The sequence below is a fragment of the Salmo trutta genome, chromosome 20, assembly GCF_901001165.1.
Source record: "Salmo trutta chromosome 20, fSalTru1.1, whole genome shotgun sequence".
Classification (NCBI taxonomy): domain Eukaryota; kingdom Metazoa; phylum Chordata; class Actinopteri; order Salmoniformes; family Salmonidae; genus Salmo; species Salmo trutta.
The window spans coordinates 36776949-36798979 of record NC_042976.1 but is presented as its reverse complement, the minus strand read 5'-3'; the positions used below and the strand labels follow the sequence as shown (position 1 = coordinate 36798979).

At 43.6% G+C, this 22031-nt stretch overlaps 1 protein-coding gene across 1 annotated transcript; it reads left to right on the top strand.

Annotated features, from left to right (window-relative positions):
* Positions 1-1259: 1259 nt before the first annotated feature.
* Positions 1260-8240, top strand: LOC115155983 (interferon alpha/beta receptor 1a). The gene is made up of 6 exons (XM_029703132.1): positions 1260-1512; positions 2090-2216; positions 2382-2548; positions 2955-3112; positions 7552-7696; positions 7816-8240. The coding sequence occupies exons 1-6, from the start codon at positions 1464-1466 to the stop codon at positions 8226-8228; spliced, it is 1059 nt and encodes a 352-aa protein (XP_029558992.1). The 5' UTR covers positions 1260-1463; the 3' UTR covers positions 8229-8240.
* The last annotated feature ends 13791 nt before the right edge of the window (positions 8241-22031 follow it).

The following is a 22031-nucleotide window of genomic DNA, read 5'->3' as shown; positions in this document are numbered from 1 at the left end:
CGACTTGGTTCATAATGATGACTGCTAGCTAAGATTTTGAAAGTATGATGTTGACATGATACGTCCAATCAAAGCTACTTTAGATAAAGTTACGTCAGATCACATATCTGTGGCCAATGACCTCTAGCCTTCTTGGATGGGCACTTCTAATGTAACTCTATGGCAGCACCCAAGGGGCTTGAATTTTAGAGTTTTACCCTACCCTGACTACACCACTCGCGTGGCGGGCACGAGCGTTGCAAAATCAATTTAGAAATCTATGTTATTCAATTATTGCACCCACACTGCTCGCGCGCATCAACGAGCGTCTGCGTTGCCAAGGGCTAAAATAGAAGTCCTTTCTATTTATTTTTATTTTCCCCCTTTTTTCTCCCCAATTTCGTGATATCCAATTGGTAGTTATAGTCTTGTCTCGTCACTGCAACTCCTGTACGGACTCAGGAGAGGCGAAGGTCGAGAGCCATGCATCCTCCTGGAAGGAGGAGAGATGACTAGAAACGATTCGGTTGACCATTTTATGTGTGGATTAATTGTCGGAATAGAGGACCTTGTGCATTTCGGGTAAAATAACAACTCAATGTTTATATCCCAGGACAAATGAGCTAGCAACAGCAAGCTAGCTAAATAGGACAAATTACATAGCAAGTGCAAGCTAACTAGGTAAATTTCCATACATGTTTAATGCTTTTAGACCTGTCCCCAAATTAATGTCATTGGTTCAGAGTTTGTTTTGATATTTTAACCTGCGTGTCTTGATCGTGTTTGGTGTAGTGTTATAGTGCATTTCATGTATTGTTTAGAGTTTTGTAGTGCCTTCGCTGGCATGCATCTAAAATAACATGTTTGCCTCACCAAGATTGACATGCTAAAATGGTCACTGAAAGTAGTCCTGGTGAATAGTGTGCACAAAACATTACATTTACATTTACATTTACATTTAAGTCATTTAGCAGACGCTCTTATCCACAAAACAATGGTTGTCTTCATTTATATCTTTGGTCATGCTGTACAATACTGAACATGCTGTATTATTGCATCCAAATTGAGTTTCATTCATATTAAAGTAATTAACTCTCACCTCATACATCTTGCCTAAGTGTTTGATTGCATACTGATTAATTGATGTTGCAGCTGTGAACTTGACCTCTGTTACATTTGTGATTTCACTTTTTTATATATTTAAATCAGTATCGGCCAAGTGTGGCATTGAGAATGCGTGCTGCCACTTCCAGACAGTGACTAACTTTTAGCACTGTACTTTTTTGATTTCCTGTGTGTGTGGTTGGTTTCTAGATGAGTTATACTGGGGCAGGAAGTTTCGATCGTGAACACACGCTTCCACGTGCGTAGGGTATAATGAGAACAACACAATGCCGGGCGTCCTTGAGAGGTCTTGTCGCAGTGACTGAAGGACCGACGTGGAAATAGAGGGGAGGGAAGCGATCAAGACCAGGGATTAAGATATGATATTACGCCTATTTGCATGGCCAGTTTTTCTCCTTGCATACACCGGTAAGTCTTTTGATTCAAAATGAAAGCGAAACGACAGACCGCTCCACTCGGCTTATTTTTGCAATGATTGAGCGGTGAATAGACATTTTGATTAAAATAAATCACACCTTAACAAGTGTTACAGGTTAATCTAAAAGCTTGCAATGTTAATCGTGTATAGTCCTTGTGTATTCTCTGTACTGTACCGATCTTTGCAGATTTAGGATAAGCAGCCACACGGGTTTAAAAACGATGTACATAACATAATAAAACAAGACGTCTTGGTTTCCTTTTCTTTCTCAACATCCTGTGCTACATGTCAGTAAACTGTCTCGTCCAAGCAAAGGTGTGTTATGAGTGGTTCATATCTTGACCACATTAATTCGAATTCTATTCATTTCACACTCCTTCCACAACAGCTTTATCATGTCTTAGAGTGATACTGCTCCAGCAGACTAAAAAGTCTCAGTAGGGCTAGATGTTGGTGTAATGTCGTCATTGTCCGCCACCTCTGCTATAACGTTACTATAACATCAACACTGCTGTGATACTAAAGAACATCTGAATTCTGACATGATTCTGGCGTTGTTTCCCTCAGTGTTTGCTGCACTGCCTATACCTTATAATGTGAGGATGGATGCAGTGAACACTCGATACATTATGATATGGGACCGGAATCACTCCATGGCCAATCACAACATCACGTTCACCGCTCAATACACATTGTGAGTACCAAGAGCCTTTCCTACTCCAGGACAATAAAAGGTACATATTTATTTCAGTAAAAAATATGTTTACTTTCCATTTTTACTCTGCTTCAAGCATGCTGTCTGGTACTTGAATGAACCCCACCAACAAGCTAGACATTTTTCCTCTCTGTCTCCTCATAGTTCTCATGCACAGTCCTACACAGGGGTGTGTGTCAGGATAAGTGAGGAGAGATGCGACTTCTCTAAGGAGCTGGACTTCAACAATGGATACATACTGAGAGTGAGGGCCGAGGGCAGGGGTCAGATGTCAGACTGGTACTGGCTGAAGTTCATTCCTGATGAACATGGTGAGGCCAACAACATCCGTAACTGGACATGCACACTTTGTGGCTGTGTGCAAGCTTTTGTTTCAGCCCAGCTCCAACACATTTTTTGTCATTTAGCAGATGCTCTTATCCAGGCAAAACTTAGTGGTAGGTGTATACATTTTCGTACTGGTCCACTGTGGGAATTTAACCTACAACCATGGCGTTGCAAGTGCTATGCTCTAACAACTGACCTACACAGGAATCCAAAACACTCCTGATTCACATTACTGTGGTCTATTTGAGTTTGTTGATAATTTTAATCATGTCTGTAAGTGGAACAATGCTAGCCTACAGACTAAAAACAGCATGTGCTCAAGTGCCATAGGTTGTTGTAGTGAAGGCTGTGATGTAGCCATTGACAGCAGTGTTTGTTCCTGTGTTACAGCGGCCCTGGGCCCCCCGTCCAATGTGACGTTCGATCCAGGGGACGCCATGTTAACAGTGAGCTTCAGGGAGCCAATGGCGGAGGACAACACCCCCATGAGCTCTTTGTTGGTCATGTCCTTCAGTCTGCAGTATTGGGAGAAACATTCACCCAGCAAGGTCAGGACTCACTTCAACAGCTAGGCTTTTATGGTTAAGTAGTCGTGATGATTCACAAGTAGAGTGGTGGTAGGAGTTGTGTTAAGATGGGAATAAACGGCAAACCGCAGTGAACAGCTCTTTCGGAAGCACCGGCGGAGTGCCAGACAAATGTCATCTCATGTGCACAAGCAAATAACGCCACTCCACTGACCTTTCTCATAACATAATATCCTCCAAACCAGTTATAAAACAAACTTTGCTGTCCTTTCTTTGAAGTCTAGCAGCTGGATATGCTGTGATAAGAGACCGGGGGGTGTGGTGTAACATGTCCTCTGTCTAAAAGGGACGCACTGCATTGCCTTTTCAAAGGTTTCCAGATTAAACAAGTTTTTGGTATATTTGAAGCCTGCAAAGATGAAGAAAAGGTTTCCATTTCTTCTTTGTTCACTCTTCAATGCCTATCCTCAAGTGACTCACTTGTGTTATTGTCCCCTGTTGTGTGGTTGGGCCATGTGACCTAGAAAAGCGCGAGAAGGGCAGGAAACAGGAAGTGAAGGAGCTTTGGTGGTTTTCTCTCTTAATCCATCTGTTACATACATACTGTCGTGTCTTTACTATGGATTACATTATATATGACATGCTATTTTATCAAATCAATTCTCTAATATTACCTGATTAAACTAATCATGTAAATGTAATTAACTAGGAAGTCGGGGCACCACGGAAGAATGTTTATAGAGCTGTTATCTTCCAAATAAACTAACAGATCTTTAAATCTTTTATTTCAATAGCAGTCAAGTATTAATCGTCACCTTATTCAGTCTCATCTGAACGTCGTAAAATTCTTGGTTATCTTCACGAACCCTGGCTAACAAGTTGAATCAGCAATACAAAATTTGGTTGAATTATTTATTTACTAATACCTAAATAATCACACAGGATGGATCATACATTGATTACTAAATATATCATAAGAAAACGTCCCTAGCGTACAAAACCGATATGACGGCTGGTTACACAAAGAAAGGGGGTTGGGTTTGAATGAAAGAGCGGGAAGACTGAGGAACAAAAGGATTGTGTCTCTATCGGACCTTATGAAGCTATGCTATTGTAAATACAGAATCTTATGCATTCTAAATAACCGCCCATTTGAAAAAGGAAAATTTAAGAAATATATTTACTCTGAGCTGCGCTTCGATAGATTGTTCGAAGATGGAAGGCTGGGTTGCCCAGCAGAGATCTCCCATGTCCTTTGAAGAATACCTCTGGTCGTAGGGCGGATACATTGTAGTCTGTCGTCGTGTGGTAGAACGGATACGTTGTAGTACCCTGTCATTCTGAAGAGAATGTCTGTCCTTTCCTAGGCCACGCACGTTTACAGCTGCTGATGATAACTCAACTTCTTGGATGTATCACTTCTTTAGTGAATAAGAGTTCAAAGTTGATACCAAGTTGCCATACTCAGCTCATGCTGTATTCTGGCTGGTATAGTCAAAATGTATCCTTCCAGCGTGGTGAATGTCACCTCCACATTGAAATTGTGGGGGGTGGGGGGGGGGGGTTGGGAGCCATGATCTACATCCAGAAAGGTCCACGTCATGACTGTTGGAATCGGCTAAACTTTGAACATTGAGACATTAAATAAATGATAACTCAGAAGCATAGAATATAAGGGGTGAAAGAGACTGGGTTTTATGCCAGAAGTTAATGGTTCTCTGTAGAAAGACAGATTGCTTTGGAATGTGTTGGGTGGATGGGAGGAGATCAAAGGATTGCTATAGGGAAGCAAATGGACATCTGTGGATTAGGTGAAGGAGGGGTTGAGGTCAGGAGGTCAGGTCAGATCCCCTGAAGGGAGTAATAAGGGTTTACTACCCTCTTCCTGTGGAACCATAAGATGTAAGGATTGGAGAGAAAGAGTGTCTTAAGTGGGATATATATACCAGTGATTGTGAGAAATGCTTTTTTGTCTGAATACAGCGGTGTCGACCCTTTGGGAAGAATTAAACTTGGTTAAGCTTCTCTAGTGTCCGTGAGTTATTTACTCTGAAAAATAAGACCCTAACACGACAATACATACAGTTGAAGTCGGAAGTTTACATACACTTAGGTTGGAGTCATTTAAACTCGTTTTTCAGCCACTCCACAAATTTCTTGTTAACAAATTATAGTTTTGGCTAGTCAGTTAGGACATCTACTTTGTACATGACACAAGTAATTTTTCCAACAATTGTTTACAGACAGATTATTTCACTTATCATTCACTGTATCACAATTCTTCTGGCAACTCCGGTCAGAAGTTTACATACACAAAGTTGACTGTGCCTTTAAACAATTGGAGGTGTACCTCAAGGCCTACCTTCAAATTCAGGGCCTCTTTGCTTCATATCATGGGAAAATCAGAAGAAATCAGCCAAGACCTCAGAAAAAAGATTGTAGATCTCCACAAGTCTTGTTCATCCTTGGGAGCAATTTCCAAACGCCTGAAGGTACCATGTTCATCTGTACAAACAATAGTACGCAAGTATAAACACCATGGGACCACGCAGCTGTCATACCGCTCAGGAAGGAGACGCGTTCTGTCTCCTAGAGATTAAAATCTTCCCTGTGGCTCAGTTGGTAGAGCATTATGTTTGCAACGCCAGCATGGTGTGTGCAACGCCAGGGTTGTGGGTTCAATTCCCACGGGGGGCCAGTACAAAAAAAAAATGCATGAAATGAAATTGTGTTGCTCTGGATAAGAGCGTCTGCTAAATGACTAAAATGTAAACATACTTTGGTGCAAAAAGTGCAAATCATTCACAAAACAATAGCAAAGGACCTTGTGAAGATGCTGGAGGAAACCGGTACAAAAGTATCTATATCCACAGTAAAACGAGTCCTATATTGACATAACCTGAAAGGCCACTCAACAATGAAGAAGCCACTGCTCCAAAATAGCCATAAAAAAAGTCAGAGTACGGTTTGCAACTGCACATGGGGACAAAGATCATACTTTTTGGAGAAATGTCCTCTGGTCTGATGAAACAATAATAGAACTGTTTGGACATAATGACCATCATTATATTTGGAGGAAAAAGGGGGAGGCTTGCAAGCCGAAGACCACCATCCCAACCGTGAAGCACGGGGGTGGCAGCATCATGTTGTGGGGGTGCTTTGCTGTAGGAGGGACTGGTGCACTTCACAAAATAGATGGCATCATGAGGGAGGAAATTTATGTGGATATATTGAAGCAACATGTCAAGACATCAGTCAGGAAGTTAAAGCTTGGTCGCAAATTAGTCTTCCAAATGGACAATGACCCCAAGCATACTTCCAAAGTTGTGTCAAAATGGCTTAAGGACAACAAAGTCAAGGTATTGGAGTGGCTATCACAAAGCCTTGACCTCAATCCTATAGAAAATGTGTGGGCAGAACTGAGAAGGTGTGTGCGAGCAAGAAGGCCTACAAACCTGACTCAGTTACACCAGCTCTGTCAGGAGGAATGGGCCAGAATTCACCCAACTTATTGTGGGAAGCTTGTGGGAGGCTACACCGAAACATTTGACCCAAGTTCAACAATTTAAAGGCAATGCTACCAAATACTAATTGAGTGTATGTACACTTCTGACCCACTGGGAATGTGATGAAAGAAATCAAATCTGAAATAAATCATTCTCTCTACTATTATTCTGACATTTCACATTCTTAAAATAAAGTGGTTGTCACGTCCTGACCAGTAAAAGGGGTTATTTGTTATTGTAGTTTGGTCAGGGCGTGGCAGGGGGTGTTTGTTTTGTGTGTTTCGTTTTTTTTCTTCTTCTGTTATTCTATTTCTATGTGTTTTATCTAGTTTTTCTATTTCTATTTTGGGGTTTTGGAACAACCTCCAATTAGAGGAAGCTGGTTGTCGTTGCCTCTAATTGGAGGCCATATTTAAGTGGGTTAGTTTTCTCTTGTGTTTGTGGGTGGTTGTTCCTAGTATAGTCTGTGCACCTTACTGGGCTGTTTTCGTCGTTTGTTTTGTTCAAGTGTTTTTCTTCAATAAATAAGAAGATGATAAATATACCCGCTGCGTTTTGGTCTACCTACAACGACGCTTGTGACAGTGGTGAACCAAACTGACCTAAAACAGGGACTTTTTACTGGGATTAAATGTCAGGCATTGTGAAAAACTGAGTTTAAATGTATTTGGCTAAGGTTATGTAAACTTCCGACTTCAACTGTACATACAGTATTTGCCAATTATTACCATATAATAAGCTCCCTCATATTTGATGTATGCTTAAGTCTAAGGTCCTTCAACTTGATTTTGATCTTTGGAGTAGAGACATTTTTTGTTGTTGAGATATCTGAAAAATGTAGAGCTCACTGCTTTATCAATCAATGTCCCACCTTTTTGTTTTTTCAAACCATTCAATTCAAGTACTCACACTATTCATATGTCTTATTGGTGTGCTTTTGTCTCCATCATACAGAAACAAGAGAGAGTTTTTGACACCACAGAGGGAACACTGTTCCCGCTGAAGCCCTGGACAGAGTACTGCCTGCAGGTCAACGCATTCAGCAAACCGTACAATAAGACCAGCCCATACACGCAGCAACAGTGTGTGAGGACCCTGGGTAAAATTGAGAACCATTTACACACCATTACATTTAAATCCACATTGTCCCTGAAAAAGGGATCTTTCAGATTTGAGCTTAACATCTATATTGACGCCTGCTCTGTTTGTCCCTCTAAGGACAACCTCCGGTGTGGAAGGTGTTGCTGGCTCTTCTGGGCTGTGTCGGTCTGATGACAATAGTGCCTGTCTACAGATGCCACAAAAAGAGAAAAAGTATTGTCTCAAAGCACACATTTCCCAGCGGTATACTGCATAACACACAGGATCCAATATCCCTTCTCCTCCTGCCTCGGGAGGAGAGCTGTGCGGTCACAGTTGTGATGGCTGTACAGGTAGAGCAGACAAGCCAGGGTCAACAGCAACAGGTCAAGGGTCAGGGAGATGTTGAGGCGGAGCAGGACAGTGGCTCCTCCTCCATCCAGAGAGGACAAGGCAGCTCCAGTCAGGACTCTGGGATCTACTCAGGAGAAGACAGTGGAAAGAGGAGCGCAGGGTCAACAACAACAAGTCAACCTGAAGAGAGACACTAAGAAGAAAAAAAATGGATCCCCATAGCAAACTGCTGTAGAGGGATTAGTGCAGTTTTGGGGAGCAGCTTGGATTCACTTTCAAGAGGAGAGCTCTTGGGGAAATTCTCTTTTAGTCAAATGACTTTTTAAGACTTTTTTAGACTAGCTATAAGACCTGATGCATTTCTCTAGTTGAGTTTATTGAGTTGCCTGGGAATAATGGCCAATAATGCAGGTTATGGGATGCAGGTTATGGAATGTACTGTATATGTTATCATTTTTATGTTATTCCAATGCAATAGGAGATATGAAATATGTTTTCCTCAGATAATTCACAGGCCAGTTAGAGTTCCTCTGTCCAGTGTTCTTTTTCCCATCTTAAACTTTTCTTTTTATTGGCCTGTCTGAGATATGGCTTTTTCTTTGCAACTCTACCTGGATGGCCAGCATTCCGGAGTCGCCTCTTCCCTGTTGACGTTGAGACTGAAGTTTTGCGAGGACTATTTAATGAAGCTGCCAGTTGAGGACTTGTGAGGCGTCTGTTTCCCAAACTAGACACTCTAATGTACTTGTGCACCGTGGCCTCCCACTCCTTTCTATTCTGGTTAGAGCCAGTTTGCGCTGTTCTGTGAAGGGAGTAGTACACAGCGTTGTACAAGATATTCAGTTTCTTGGCAATTTCTCGCCAGTCTATTCTTCTCAGAACAAGAATAGACTGGCAAGTTTCAGAAGAAAGTCTTTGTTTCTGGCCATTTTGAGCCTGTAATTGATCCCACAAATGCTGATGCTCCAGATACTCAACTAGTCTAAAGAAGGCACATTTGATTGCTTCTTTAAGCAGGACAACAGTTTTCATCTGTGCTAACATAATTGCAAAAGCGTTTTCTAATGATCAATTAGCCTTTTAAAATGGTAAACTTGGATTAGCAAACACAACGTGCCATTGGAACACAGGAGTGATGGTTGCTGATAATGGGCCTCTGTCCATTCAAAATCAGCCGTTTCGATCTGCACTAGTCATTTACAACATTAACAATGTCTACACTGTATTTCGGCTCAATTTTATGTTATTTTAATGGATAAAAAATGTGCTTTTCTTTCAAAAACAAGGACATTTCTAAGTGACCCCAAACTTTTGAACGGTAGTATAAGAATATTTAGAAAATAAATACACAGCGCAGAGGATGAGATGATTAAAAACTGGAGTACTAATGGTCAATAGTGAATTGTAAATAAGAGTTGGGTTTCAGTTCAACATATGTTAGAATCTGTGGAATGTCACTCCTCAACTCAGTGACGTGTGCTACGTGTGCCAGGTTTTCATTGACTCGAGAGCAGGATACTTGTTATTTGGCTATTGGCCAAGTTGTACTGCAAGGACTTCTGATTGGGCAACCCCAAGCTAGGGTGGGATGTTATAAATGGCATCATGTTCCTTTGTTCAGTGGGGACTGAACATCTACCTTCCAGCATAACATCTTGATTTGTCCTTTCTGAATAAACCAATTTTTCTCCCCCTAATTTGCTTTGGAGTTTGTGTTATTGAAGAATAACATAAATTGCTAACAGTAGTGTACCTAAAAAAAATCTATAATAAAAAAATGGAATGAATGAAGAGATCCCAGTAGAGGGAGACAGGCTCAATTCCAACATCCACATTGGCATTACCACCGGTGCACCACTTGAACAATTCAAATGTTTACTGTCACGTGTCCTAGGGTATCTTGAAAAATGCTTCAAGTTGTTATTATGTAAATGATATGGTACTTGTCACGTCCTGACCAGTATAAGGGTTAATTGTTATTGTAGTTTGGTCAGGACGTGGCAGAGGGTATTTGTTTTATGTGGTTCGGGGTGGTGTTTGTTGTAGAAGGGCATTTGATTTATGTATTCTGGGGGTTTTGGGCACTGTGTCATATTCATGTATTTCTATGTTTAGTCTAGTGAATCTGTTTCTATGTTTAGTTAATTGGGGTTGGGACTCTCAATTGAAGGCAGGTGTTGTCTCTTTGCCTTTGATTGAGAGTCCTATATATTAGGGTGTGTTTGTATTTTGTGGGAGATTGTTTCTTGTTTAGCGTGAGTAAGCCTTTCAAGACTGTTTCGTTGATCGTGAGTTCGTTCTTTTGTTATTTTGGTGTTCACTTCGTTATTTCAATAAACATAAAGATGAGCGTCCACATTCCTGCTGCATTTTGGTCCTCCTTTCCCAACGACAACCGTGACAGTACTGTACTATAAATAAGAATCACTTAGGCTCCTTTTTGAATGCTGGTCAAGATATTAATAAACCACTCAAATAAAATACCGACTCGAGATTTCATCTTTACCCACAATGGCCGTCATTAAGGGCAGGTGGGGCAGAACCTGTTTTGAATGTTATATTGGCATTAATGCTTTTTACATATCAGTTTGCAAACAAATAATACATTTTTATCATTGAGTTAATAAAGCTGCGTATGAACATGGTCTCTTTTTTGGTTTTCTTGAGTAAGGCAGCACCAAAATACAGGTGTTTCAGCCTAGCTCAGTGCTTTCTGTGGTAGTGAGGCATCCAGCGGACAACACAGAGCGTAGGGGTTGGTAATGTTCTCTAATTGCGCCGTGATTGGCTCAGTGTTCTGTCACTCATGGGACACAACGTCACTGCAAAATCTATGGGGAGAGCTCGAAAATTCAAGCCCCTTGGGTGCTGCCATAGAGTTACATTAGAAGTGCCCATCCAAGAAGGCTCAAGGTCATTGGCCATAGCCAAAAATGACATCAATGACATAAAATCACGCTATATTGACATTAGCTTTGATTGGACTGATCATGTTAATATCATACTTTCAAAATCTTAGCTAGCAGTCATCATCATGAATAAAGTCGACAATCTACTGGCAGTCCAGCATGACTTCTGCTGCTCTCAAAACAAATTGAAACTCAGAACTGGGAAATCTCAGACTTCAGTGAGTTCAAGACAACTGGGAACTCTGAAAAAAACAAGCTCCAACTTGGAAAATAATTTTTGAACGGTCATCCAACTCTGATTTGCAAGTCGGGAACTCTGATCTCTTTCTAGAGCTCCGACCTGAAGATCTGGTCAATTTTCCCCACAGAATTTAGCCTACTATTCTGACTTGGTGGTACACATGTAGCCTATAACCTGTTTTAGAGAAATGTAATTATCTAATTTTGTAAGAGCTTTCATTGTCTGCTTATATGCCCACTTTATTTATCCTACGGTTCTAACTTGGTGTACAGGGAGAATACTGTAAGTACGGCCCATGTTCTGAATTCTGTTGCTGTATATTTAAGAAGTGCTGAACAAATAGTTATATTGACTACGTCCAGACTAGCTCGTTCATTAATGTCGTAATCAAAATTACGGATTGCCTCCTATCCGCTCGTCATCCCCTGTCATAGTTTGTACATCTCAATTGTCAGTAGAAACAACATTTGTTTAAGCAAGTCAGCCATATCAGCGAAGGCAATAAATGAGGCTGAATGAACTGTTTCGCTGCCAGACAAGGCTCCGCTGATAGCCAGGTGCAGCAGTGGTAAGGTGTTGGGACTGCTGTTGGGACAGCTTTATGTAGACCCCAACAGTTTGTGGCTACCGTTTGTCATCGTTATAGTGCAATTTAATGTATTGTTGTGTAGTGGCTTTGCTGGCATGCATCAAAATATATTTTTTTGATTTTGCCCCACCAAGATTTCACCTAGACGATGAAAACCAGATGTTTGTGTAACTGCGGTTTGTTTGCCACACATCTGTGCTCTATTAGCTAAGAAGCCTCTTTGTACCTGGCCAACTAACTGCTTGATTGCCTGTTGTCCATCAGAATCTTGGCCTTGAATAGTGGGTAAGAGCTGCTTAATATGTACGATGCCACACACAGACAGCTTTGGTTTCCACAGGGTTATGTGCTGTTGTCTTCTAGTAATTATCCTTTCGGATCAGATTTGGCATTGTTTTTCTGTTAACAGGTGGAAGAATTTCAGCATTAGTAAACGGAGACTACAGATGTAGATGAGCTGTTAGCTAAATCAGGTGCAAAGCTTTTCTCAGTGCTCTGAAACATATGTTTTTGCTGTACTGTACATTGTCCCTATCCAAATAAATGTATAAATAAAAATGGATGCTCTATGCAGGTATTCCCAAACTGGGGTACGCACAATGCCGTCGGGGGTCTGCCAAATAAGAATGTGATTCACATTTTAAATAAAAATAAAATCTTCACATATTCAAACAGTCCATTTATATTTTCCAACGGGCTATACATTTGGGTGAGGTTTTTTTCTCGCCTAAGTAGCCTCGTTTCACTGCCAAAAATAAAATTAAACCATCTAGTGTTTAGCGAAATAACACAATGTCAAATACAGGTAGCCTAGTTGAATAATTAACATCCAATCACATTCACCGTTACTCTCTCGCAGGAATTCCACTAACGGTCCGTATGTAGCCAAACGTAGCTGCTGCTCATTCCGTTTGCTCGAAAATGGATAAATGGCTTAAAAAAGTAAGGCCCGCATCCATAGAGACATACCAGGTGCAGGTTGCAGGTTGACCTCGGTCGTCAGTTGAAGGGTGTTTCCTCCGACACATTGGTGCGGCTGGCTTACGGGTTAAGCAGGCGGGTGTTAAAAAGCGCTGTTTGGCGGGTCATGTTTTGGAGGATGCATGACTTGACCTTCACCCCCCGAGCCCGTTGGGAAGATGAGACAAGATTGAAAAAGGAGGTAAAATACCAAAAAAGAGCCAAACCTGCACAAACCATTTGCTTTATGGTGGTCTCTCATATACAGTTTGTAGGCTGACACATTTCGTTTGTAGAGCTTAGTTTTATTTTGAGGGACAGCTTGACCCTGGCCAGTTTTCTTCTTTCATTCCCTAACCAATTCTAGAGGAAACAATAGGAAGACAACACAATAGTAAAGAATACTGCATCACATTTTCAAATCAGAGTAATTGTATGTAATACTTTATTAAAAGGTTAGGCAAAAATATTGCTCCACCAACTCAGCTTTTTATCTTGCAGATGATTGAAAAAGGAGCCCTTATATACAATTTTATTTTATTTTTTATTTCACCTTTATTTAACCAGGTAGGCAAGTTGAGAACAAGTTCTCATTTACAATTGCGACCTGGCCAAGATAAAGCAAAGCAGTTCGACAACATACAACAACACAGAGTTACACATGGAGTAAACAACATACAGTCAATAATACAGTAGAAAAAAAATAAAAAATAAGACTATATACAATGTGAGCAAATGATGTGAGATAAGGGAGGTAAAAGCAAAAAAATGCCATGGTGGCAAAGTAAATAAAGTATAGCAAGAAAAACACTGGAATGGTAGATTTCTAGTTTGAAGAAAGTTCAAAGTTCAAATATAAATAATATGGTGCAAATGAGCAAAATAAATAAAATAAATAAATACAGTAGGGGAAGAGGTAGTAGTTTGGGCTAAATTATAGATGGGCTATGTACAGGTGCAGTGATCTGTGAGCTGCTCTGACAGCTGGTGCCCAAAGCTAGTGAGGGAGATAAGTGTTTCCAATTTCAGAGATTTTTGTAGTTCGTTCCAGTCGTTGGCAGCAGAGAACTGGAAGGAGAGACGACCAAAGGAGGAGTTGGCTTTAGGGGTGACCAGAGAGATATACCTGCTGGAGCGCGTGCTACAGGTGGGTGCTGCTATGGTGACCAGTGAGCGGAGATAAGGGGGGACTTTACCTAGCAGGGTCTTGTAGATGACCTGGAGCCAATGTGTTTGGCGACGATTATGAAGTGAAGGCCAGCCAACGAGAGCATACAGATCGCAGTGGTGGGTTGTATATGGGGCTTTGGTGACAAAACGGATGGCACTGTGATAGACTGCATCCAGCTTGTTGAGTAGGGTATTGGAGGCTATTTTGTAAATGACATCGCCGAAGTCGAGGATTGGTAGGATGGTCAGTTTTACGAGGGTATGTTTGGCAGCATGAGTGAAGGATGCTTTGTTGCGAAATAGGAAGCCAATTCTAGATTTCACTTTGGATTGGAGATGATTGATGTGAGTCTGGAAGGAAAGTTTACAGTCTAACCAGACACCTAGGTATTTGTAGTTGTCCACAAATTCTAAGTTAGAACCGTCCAGAGAAGTTATGCTGGATGGGCGGGCAGGTGCAGGCAGCGATCGGTTGAAGAGCATGCATTTAGTTTTACTTGTGTTTAGGAGCAGTTGGAGGCCACGGAAGGAGAGTTGAATGGCATTGAAGCTCGTCTGGAGGGTTGTTAACACAGTGTCCAAAGAAGGGCCAGAAGTATACAGAATGGTGTCGTCTGCGTAGAGGTGGATCAGAGATTCACCAGCAGCAAGAGCGACATCATTTATGTATACAGAGAAAAGAGTTGGCCCAAGAATTGAACCCTGTGGTACCCCCATAGAGACTGCCAGAGGTCCAGACAGTAGGCCCTCCGATTTGACACACTGAACTCTGTCAGAGAAGTAGTTGGTGAACCAGGCGACGCAATCGTTTGAGAAACCAAGGCTACTAAGTCTGCCGATGAGGATGTGGTGATTAACAGAGTCAAAAGCTTTGGCCAGGTCAATGAATACGGCAGCACAGTATTGTTTCTTATCGATGGCGGTTACGATGTCGTTTAGGACCTTGAGCGTGGCTGAGGTGCACCCATGACCAGCTCTGAAACCAGATTGCATAGCGGAGAGGGTGCGGTGGGATTCGAAATAGTCGGTAATCTGTTTGTTGACTTGGCTTTCGAAGACCTTAGAAAGGCAGGGTAGGATGGATATAGGTCTGTAGCAATTTGGGTCAAGAGTGTCACCTCCTTTGAAGAGGGGGATGACAGCAGCTGCTTTCCAATCTAAGGGAATCTCAGACGACATGAAAGAGAGGTTGAACAGGCTAGTAATAGGGGTTGCAATAATTTCGGCAGATAATTTTAGAAAGAAAGGGTCCAGATTGTCAAGCCCAGCTGATTTGTAGGGGTCCAGATTTTGCAGCTCTTTCAGAACATCAGCTGAATGGATTTGGGAGAAGGAGAAATGGGGGAGGTTTGGGCGAGTAGCTGTGGGGGGTGCAGTGCTGTTGAATGCAGTAGGGGTAGTTAGGTGGAAAGCATGGCCAGCCGTAGAAAATTGCTTATTGAAATTCTCAATTATAGTGGGCTTATCGGTGGTGACAGAGTTTCCTATCCTCAGTGCAGTGGGCAGTTGGGAGGAGGTGTTCTTATTCTCCATGGACTTTACAATGTCCCAGAACTTTTTAGAGTTGGAGTTGCACGAAGCAAATTTTTGTTTGAAAAAGCTAGCCTTGGCGTTTCTAACTGCCTGTGTGTATTGGTTTCTAACTTCCCTAAAAAGTTGCATATCGCGGGGGCAGTTCGATGCTAATGCAGAACGCCACAGGATATTTTTGTGTTGGTTAAGGGCAGTCAGGTCTGGAGAGAACCAAGGGCTATATCTGTTCCTGGTTCTAAATTTCTTGAAAGGGGCATGCTTATTTAAAATGAGAGGAAGGCATTTTTAAAATATAACCAGGCATCCTCTACTGACGGGATGAGGTCAATATCCTTCCAGGATACCAGGGCCAGGTCGATTAGAAAGGCTTGCTCGTTGAAATGTTTCAGGGAGCGTTTGACAGTGATGAGTGGAGGTCGTTTGACCGCTGACCCATTACGGGTGCAGGCAATGAGGCAGTGATCGCTGAGATCTTGGTTGAAAACAGCAGAGGTGTAATTAGAGGGCACATTGGTTAGGATGATATCTATGAGGGTGCCAGAGTTTGCGGCTTTGGGGTTGTACCTGGTGGGTTCATTAATAATTTGTGTGAGATTGAGGGCATCAAGCTTGGATTGTAGAATGGCTGGGGTGTTAAGCATGTCCCAGTTTATGTCGCCTAGTAGCACGAGCTCTGAAGATAGATGGGGGGCAATCAGTTCACATATGGTGTCCAGAGCACAGCTAGGGGCCGAGGGGGGTCAATAGCAGGCGGCAACGGTGAGAGACTTGTTTTTGGAGAGATGGATTTTTAGAAGTAGAAGTTCAAATTGTTTGGGTACAGACCTGGATAGCAGGACAGAACTCTGCAGGCTATCTCTGCAGTAGATTGCAACACCGCCCCCTTTGGTCGTTCTATCTTGTCTGAAAACGTTGTAGTTAGGGATGATGATTTCACAGTTTTTGGTGGACTTCCTAAGCCAAGATTCAGACACAGCTAGGACATCCGGGTTGGCAGAGTGTGCTAAAGCAGTGAATAAAACAAACTTAGGGAGGAGGCTTCTAATGTTAACATGCATGAAACCAAGGCTATTACGGTTACAGAAGTCATCAAAAGAGAGCGCCTGGGGAGTGGGTGTGGAGCCAGGCACTGCAGGGCCTGGATTCACCTCTACATCCCCAGAGGAGCAGAGAAGAATGAGTATGAGGGTACGGCTAAAAGCTATAAGAATTGGTCGTCTGTGACGTCCAGAATAGAGAGAAAAAGGAGCAGGTATCTGGGGGCGATAAAATAGCTTCAAGGTATAATGTACAGACAAAGGTATGGTGGGATGTGAGTACAGAGGAGGTAAACCTAGGCATTTAGTGATTATGAGAGAGATATTGTCTCTAGAGACATCATTGAAACCAGAAGATGTCATAGCATGTGTGGGTGGAGGAACTGAGAGGTTGGATAAGGTATAATGAGCAGGGCTAGAGGCTCTACAGTGAAATAAGCCAATAAACACTAACCAGAACAGTAATGGACAAGGCATATTGACATTAAGGAGAGGCATGCTTAGCCGAGTGATCAGAGGGTCCAGTGAGATTCAGACAGCTAGCCGGGCCATAGGTAGCAAGCTGGTGGAAGATGGGAGGTCTGTTTTTAGCCGCCTCGTGCGTTTCCGTCTGTGGGTTAGTGGGGTTCCGTGTGGAAGGGGGGACCTGTCCAAGTTGGCAAAATAGTTAGTTATAGTGGCCCAAGAAAAGTGTCCGACAGACCTATTCAGATCGCAGCCGAAAAGACAGCTAACGATTAGCTGGCCGCAGATGGGCGATCAGGTTACGTCGCGACGGAGGGGCCAGTTGGACAACTCCCTCGGGCAGATAACGTCGGTGATCCAGTCGTGAAAACCCAATGGGGCTCCGCATCGGCAGTAAAACGGGTCAGGATAGGTGAGTTACAATGAATTATCTATATTGAATCCAATAGCCCGACAACAATGGATGAAGGACTACTTCATTGTTCCATAGCGGCATTTGTTTGGGAATAATGGCACACGTAACACATCACAGGACATTCAACACTTCACTTAAATACTACATAAATATCACAGAAAGTATGCTGTAAGTGGTGGGTTACGGTTTAATCTTCCTGGATTTAGGAACCTGATGCTGGTTGATATGAATGACTTGTGTGCCCTGTTTGTTCTACAGAGTGGGGTTTTGAACCTTCAACCTGACAGCAGCAGTTAGTACTGGTCATATAGTGGGTGTGTCCTAGTAAAATTGTTTGGATTTATGGATGGTTCTTGATTTGTAGAGTGATAGGATGCTTTGAGACTTGACACTGCCGAACCATACCACTCAAGGAAGCAGGTTAGGATACTTTCAATTAATGTCTTATATAAAAGGAGAATCATCAGTAAGGCCATAGGAAGTAGTCCTAAACCAAATGTTTTGCCCAGAACCCAGGGAGATATTACAAAAACACAAAACCATTTCTTATGTTCACAGAATACAAAACAGAACATTAATGACCCTCACTTCCACCACACTCTCCGACAGACCAGGTCTGGTGGCAGCCAGCAGAGGTGATCCTCTCCTGGTCAATCCCTGGTCAAATAAGGCTTTCAACACCTCTCTTTGATCAGGAAAAATGTACGATCTTCTTTGTCCTAAGAACAGAATGACACTTGTTAAGACATATCCTAATCCAGTGTTATATATGGATCAGTATACTTACCACAGACTTCATATGAGAAGTGGGCCATAATCAGCTAAGAAATCACTAAGGCATAATACAAGATGACACGCAAGGTAAGTCCATGTCACGCCCTGACCATAGAGAGCCTTTCTATTTCTCTATTTGGTCAGGTCAGGGTGTGATTTGGGTGGGCAATCTAGTTTTCTTATTTCTTTGTTTGGCCGGGTATGGTCCCCAATCAAAGGCAGCTGTCTATCGTTGTCTCTGATTGGGGATCATACTTAGGCAGCCCTTTTCCCACCTGTGTATGTGGGATCTTGTTTTTGTGTAGCTGCCTGTGAGCAGCCCAGAACGTCACGTTTCGTTTCCTTCTGTATTGTTTTTTGGTTTCACTTCATTAAAGGATGTGGAATTCCATGCACGCTGTGCCTTGGCTTATTTACGATAGGGAGTTTGAAGACAGTGATCGTGACAGAAGATCCCACCACAAAAAGACCAAGCAGCGTGCGCCTACGGGGAAGACGAGCTGGACCGGGGAGAATCAACCACGACGCAAGCACGAGAGGCAGCCCCCCCCGCACACGGGGTGGTTGGTGGAGCAAGGTTTCAGACCAGAGCCAACTCCCCGCACTCGCTGTAAGGAGCGTGTGACCGTACAGGCACCATGCTTTGCGGTTACACGTACTGTGTCTCCAGTACGCATCCACAGCCCGGTGTGCTCTGTGCCAGCTCCCCGCATTTGCCGTGCTAGAGTCGGCATTCAGCCAGGACAGATTGTGCCGGCTCAGCGCTCCTGGTCTCCGGTGCGTCTCCTTCGGCCTAGGATATCCTGCACTGGCTCTGCGCACTGTGTCTCCGGTGCGCCTTCACAGCCCAGTGCGTCCTGTGCCAGCGCCCCGCAGTTGCCGGGCTAGGGTGAGCATCCAGCCCAGACTCGTTGTGCCAGCTCTTCACTCCAGACGTCCAGTGCGCCTCCTTGGTCCAGGATATCTTGCGCCGGCCCTGCGCACTGTGTCTCCGGTGCATCTTTACAGCCCAGTGCGTCCTGTGCCAGCGCCCCGCAGTTGCCGGGCTAGGGTGAGCATCCAGCCAGGACGGGTTGTGCCAGCTCTGCGCTCCAGACCTCCGTTGCGTCTCCATGGTCCAGTATATCCTGTACCAGCTCCACGCATGAAGCCTCCAGTGATGATCCATGGCACGAAGCCTGCAGTGATGATCCATGGCACGAAGCCTCCAGTGGTGATCCATGCCCGAAGCCTCCAGTGATGATCCATGGCCCGAAGCCTGCAGTGATGATCCATGGCCCGAAGCCTGTAGTGATGATCCATGGCACGAAGCCTCCAGTGGTGATCCATGGCACGAAGCCTCCAGTGGTGATCCATGGCCCGAAGCCTCCAGTGATAATCCATGGCTCAAAGCCTCCAGTGATGATCCATGGCCCGAAGCCTCCAGTGATGAACCATGGCCCGAAGCCTCCAGTGATGATCCATGGCCCGAAGCCTCCAGTGATGATCCATGGCCCGAAGCCTCCAGTGATGATCCATGGTACGAAGCCTCCAGTGATGATCCATGGCACGAAGCCTCCAGTGATGATCCATGGCCCGAAGCCTCCAGTGATGATCCATGGCCCGGAGCCTCCAGCGACGGTCTGCAGTCCAGTGATGATCCATGGCCCGAAGCCTCCAGTGATGATCCATGGCCCGACGCCTCCAGTGATGATCCATGGCCCGAAGCCTCCAGTGATGATCCATGGCCCGAAGCCTCCAGTGATGATCCATGGCACGAAGCCTCCAGTGATGATCCATGGCACGAAGCCTCCAGTGATGATCCATTGCACGAAGCCTCCAGTGATGATCCATGGCCCGAAGCCTCCAGTGATGATCCATGGCCCGGAGCCTCCAGTGACGGTCTGCGGTCCAGAGCCTCCAGCGGCGGTCTGCAGTCCAGAGCCTCCAGCGACGTCTGCGGTCCAGAGCCTCTAGCGACGGTCTGCGGTCCAGAGCTTCCAGCGACAGTCTGCAGTCCAGAGCCTCCAGCAACGGTCTGCGGTCCAGAGCCTCCAGCGACAGTCTGCAGTCCAGAGCCTCCGGCGACGATCCACGGTCTGGTTCCTCCGGCAACGATCCACGGTCCGAAGCCTCCGGCGACGATCCACGGCCCGGTTCCACGGAAGCGGAAGGATCAGCTAGCAGAGCGGGGTCTACGTCCCGAACCGGAGCCACCACCGAGGCTAGATGCCCACCCGGACCCTCCCCCATAGAGTCAGGTTTTGCGGCCGGAGTCCGCACCTTTTGGGGGGGTACTGTCACGCCCTGACCATAGAGAGCCTTTCTATTTCTCTATTTGGTCAGGTCAGTGTGTGATTTGGGTGGGCAATCTAGTTTTCTTATTTCTTTGTTTGGCCGGGTATCGTCCCCAATCAGAGGCAGCTGTCTATCGTTGTCTCTGATTGGGGATCATACTTAGGCAGCCCTTTTCCCACCTGTGATTGTGGGATCTTGTTTTTGTGTAGCTGCCTGTGAGCAGCCCAGAACGTCATGTTTCGTTTCCTTCTGTATTGTTTTTTGGTTTCACTTCATTAAAAGATGTGGAATTCCATGCACGCTGCGCCTTGGCTTATTTACGATAGGGAGTTTGAAGACAGTGAACGTGACAGCCCATGGTAGATAATACTGACTTCACATTATTCACATCGAGCCATAGATACTGTAGTGTGCAATAAGCCATGTTTCAGTATAAGCTTTGTGCCTTTTTCCATTAACACACTAAGAACCTACTCCACTGACTATTGCTAGGACTTACTAGTGAGGTTGTTTCCATGATATGTTGGCTGATGCGGTACACTATTGTTATGTTACTGTGTTGTTATTGTAATGTTGATTTTGCTTCTGTTTCTAAATCATTTTGTCACAATGGGCTGTAAAATCAGAACAAGCTTAACCAAGAACATTTACATGTACCAGGAATTTGACCTGGTGACATGGTGCTGATATACAGTATATGGAGTATAAGAATATTATAACAATATTACAAAGGCTCATGTATTCAAGTATGCTGTGCTGGAGTATGGTGATGTTCAGCTTGTCAGTTGCCCCAAAGAGTTAGAGAAGGAGCTTGAGCGAGTTATTTTGCCACCCTGTTCCCCAGCTCTACCCTCACGTTTTTGGCCATGGATGGTGACTTTAATGCAAAGCAGATAGGAAGCCATCATTTTACTCCTCAAGGACATGAGTGATCCATCGCACCCCCTTCACTCAGAGAGCACTGACAGTTGACAGCTTCTCAGTTCTATCTGCTAGGACAAAGCCATTCCCACTATTTCCTACATTATGCTATCAGACTTTACACATCATCATCTGCACATCTATCACTCCAGTGTTCATTTGCTAAATTGTAATTACTTTGCTACTATGGCCTTATTGTCTTACCTCCTCACGCCATTTGCACACATTGTATATAGACTTTCTTTTTTTCTATTGTGTTATTGACTGTACGCTTGTTTATTCCATGTGTAACTCTCTGTTGTTGTTTGTGTCGCACTGCTTTGCTTTATCTTGGCCAGGTCGCAGTTGTAAATGAGAACTTGTTCTCAACTAGCCTACCTGGTTAAATATAATTGAAATAAAAATGTTAAAAAGACTCTATACTGGTAGAGACACATTTAACATCTATATGGTTCTATGATATATTCAAATACATTTGTGTTAGTTGCATACACATATTTTGCAGATGTTATTGCGAGTGTAGCCAAATGTTTGTTTCACAACAGTGCTATAGTAGCTAACAATTCACAACAATACACACATTTAAAAGCAAAATAATGGAATTAACAAATACATAAATATTAGGATGCGCATTGTTGTAGTGGCATTGACTAGAATACAGTATATACATATGAAATGAGTAAAACAGTATGTAAACATTATTAAAGGG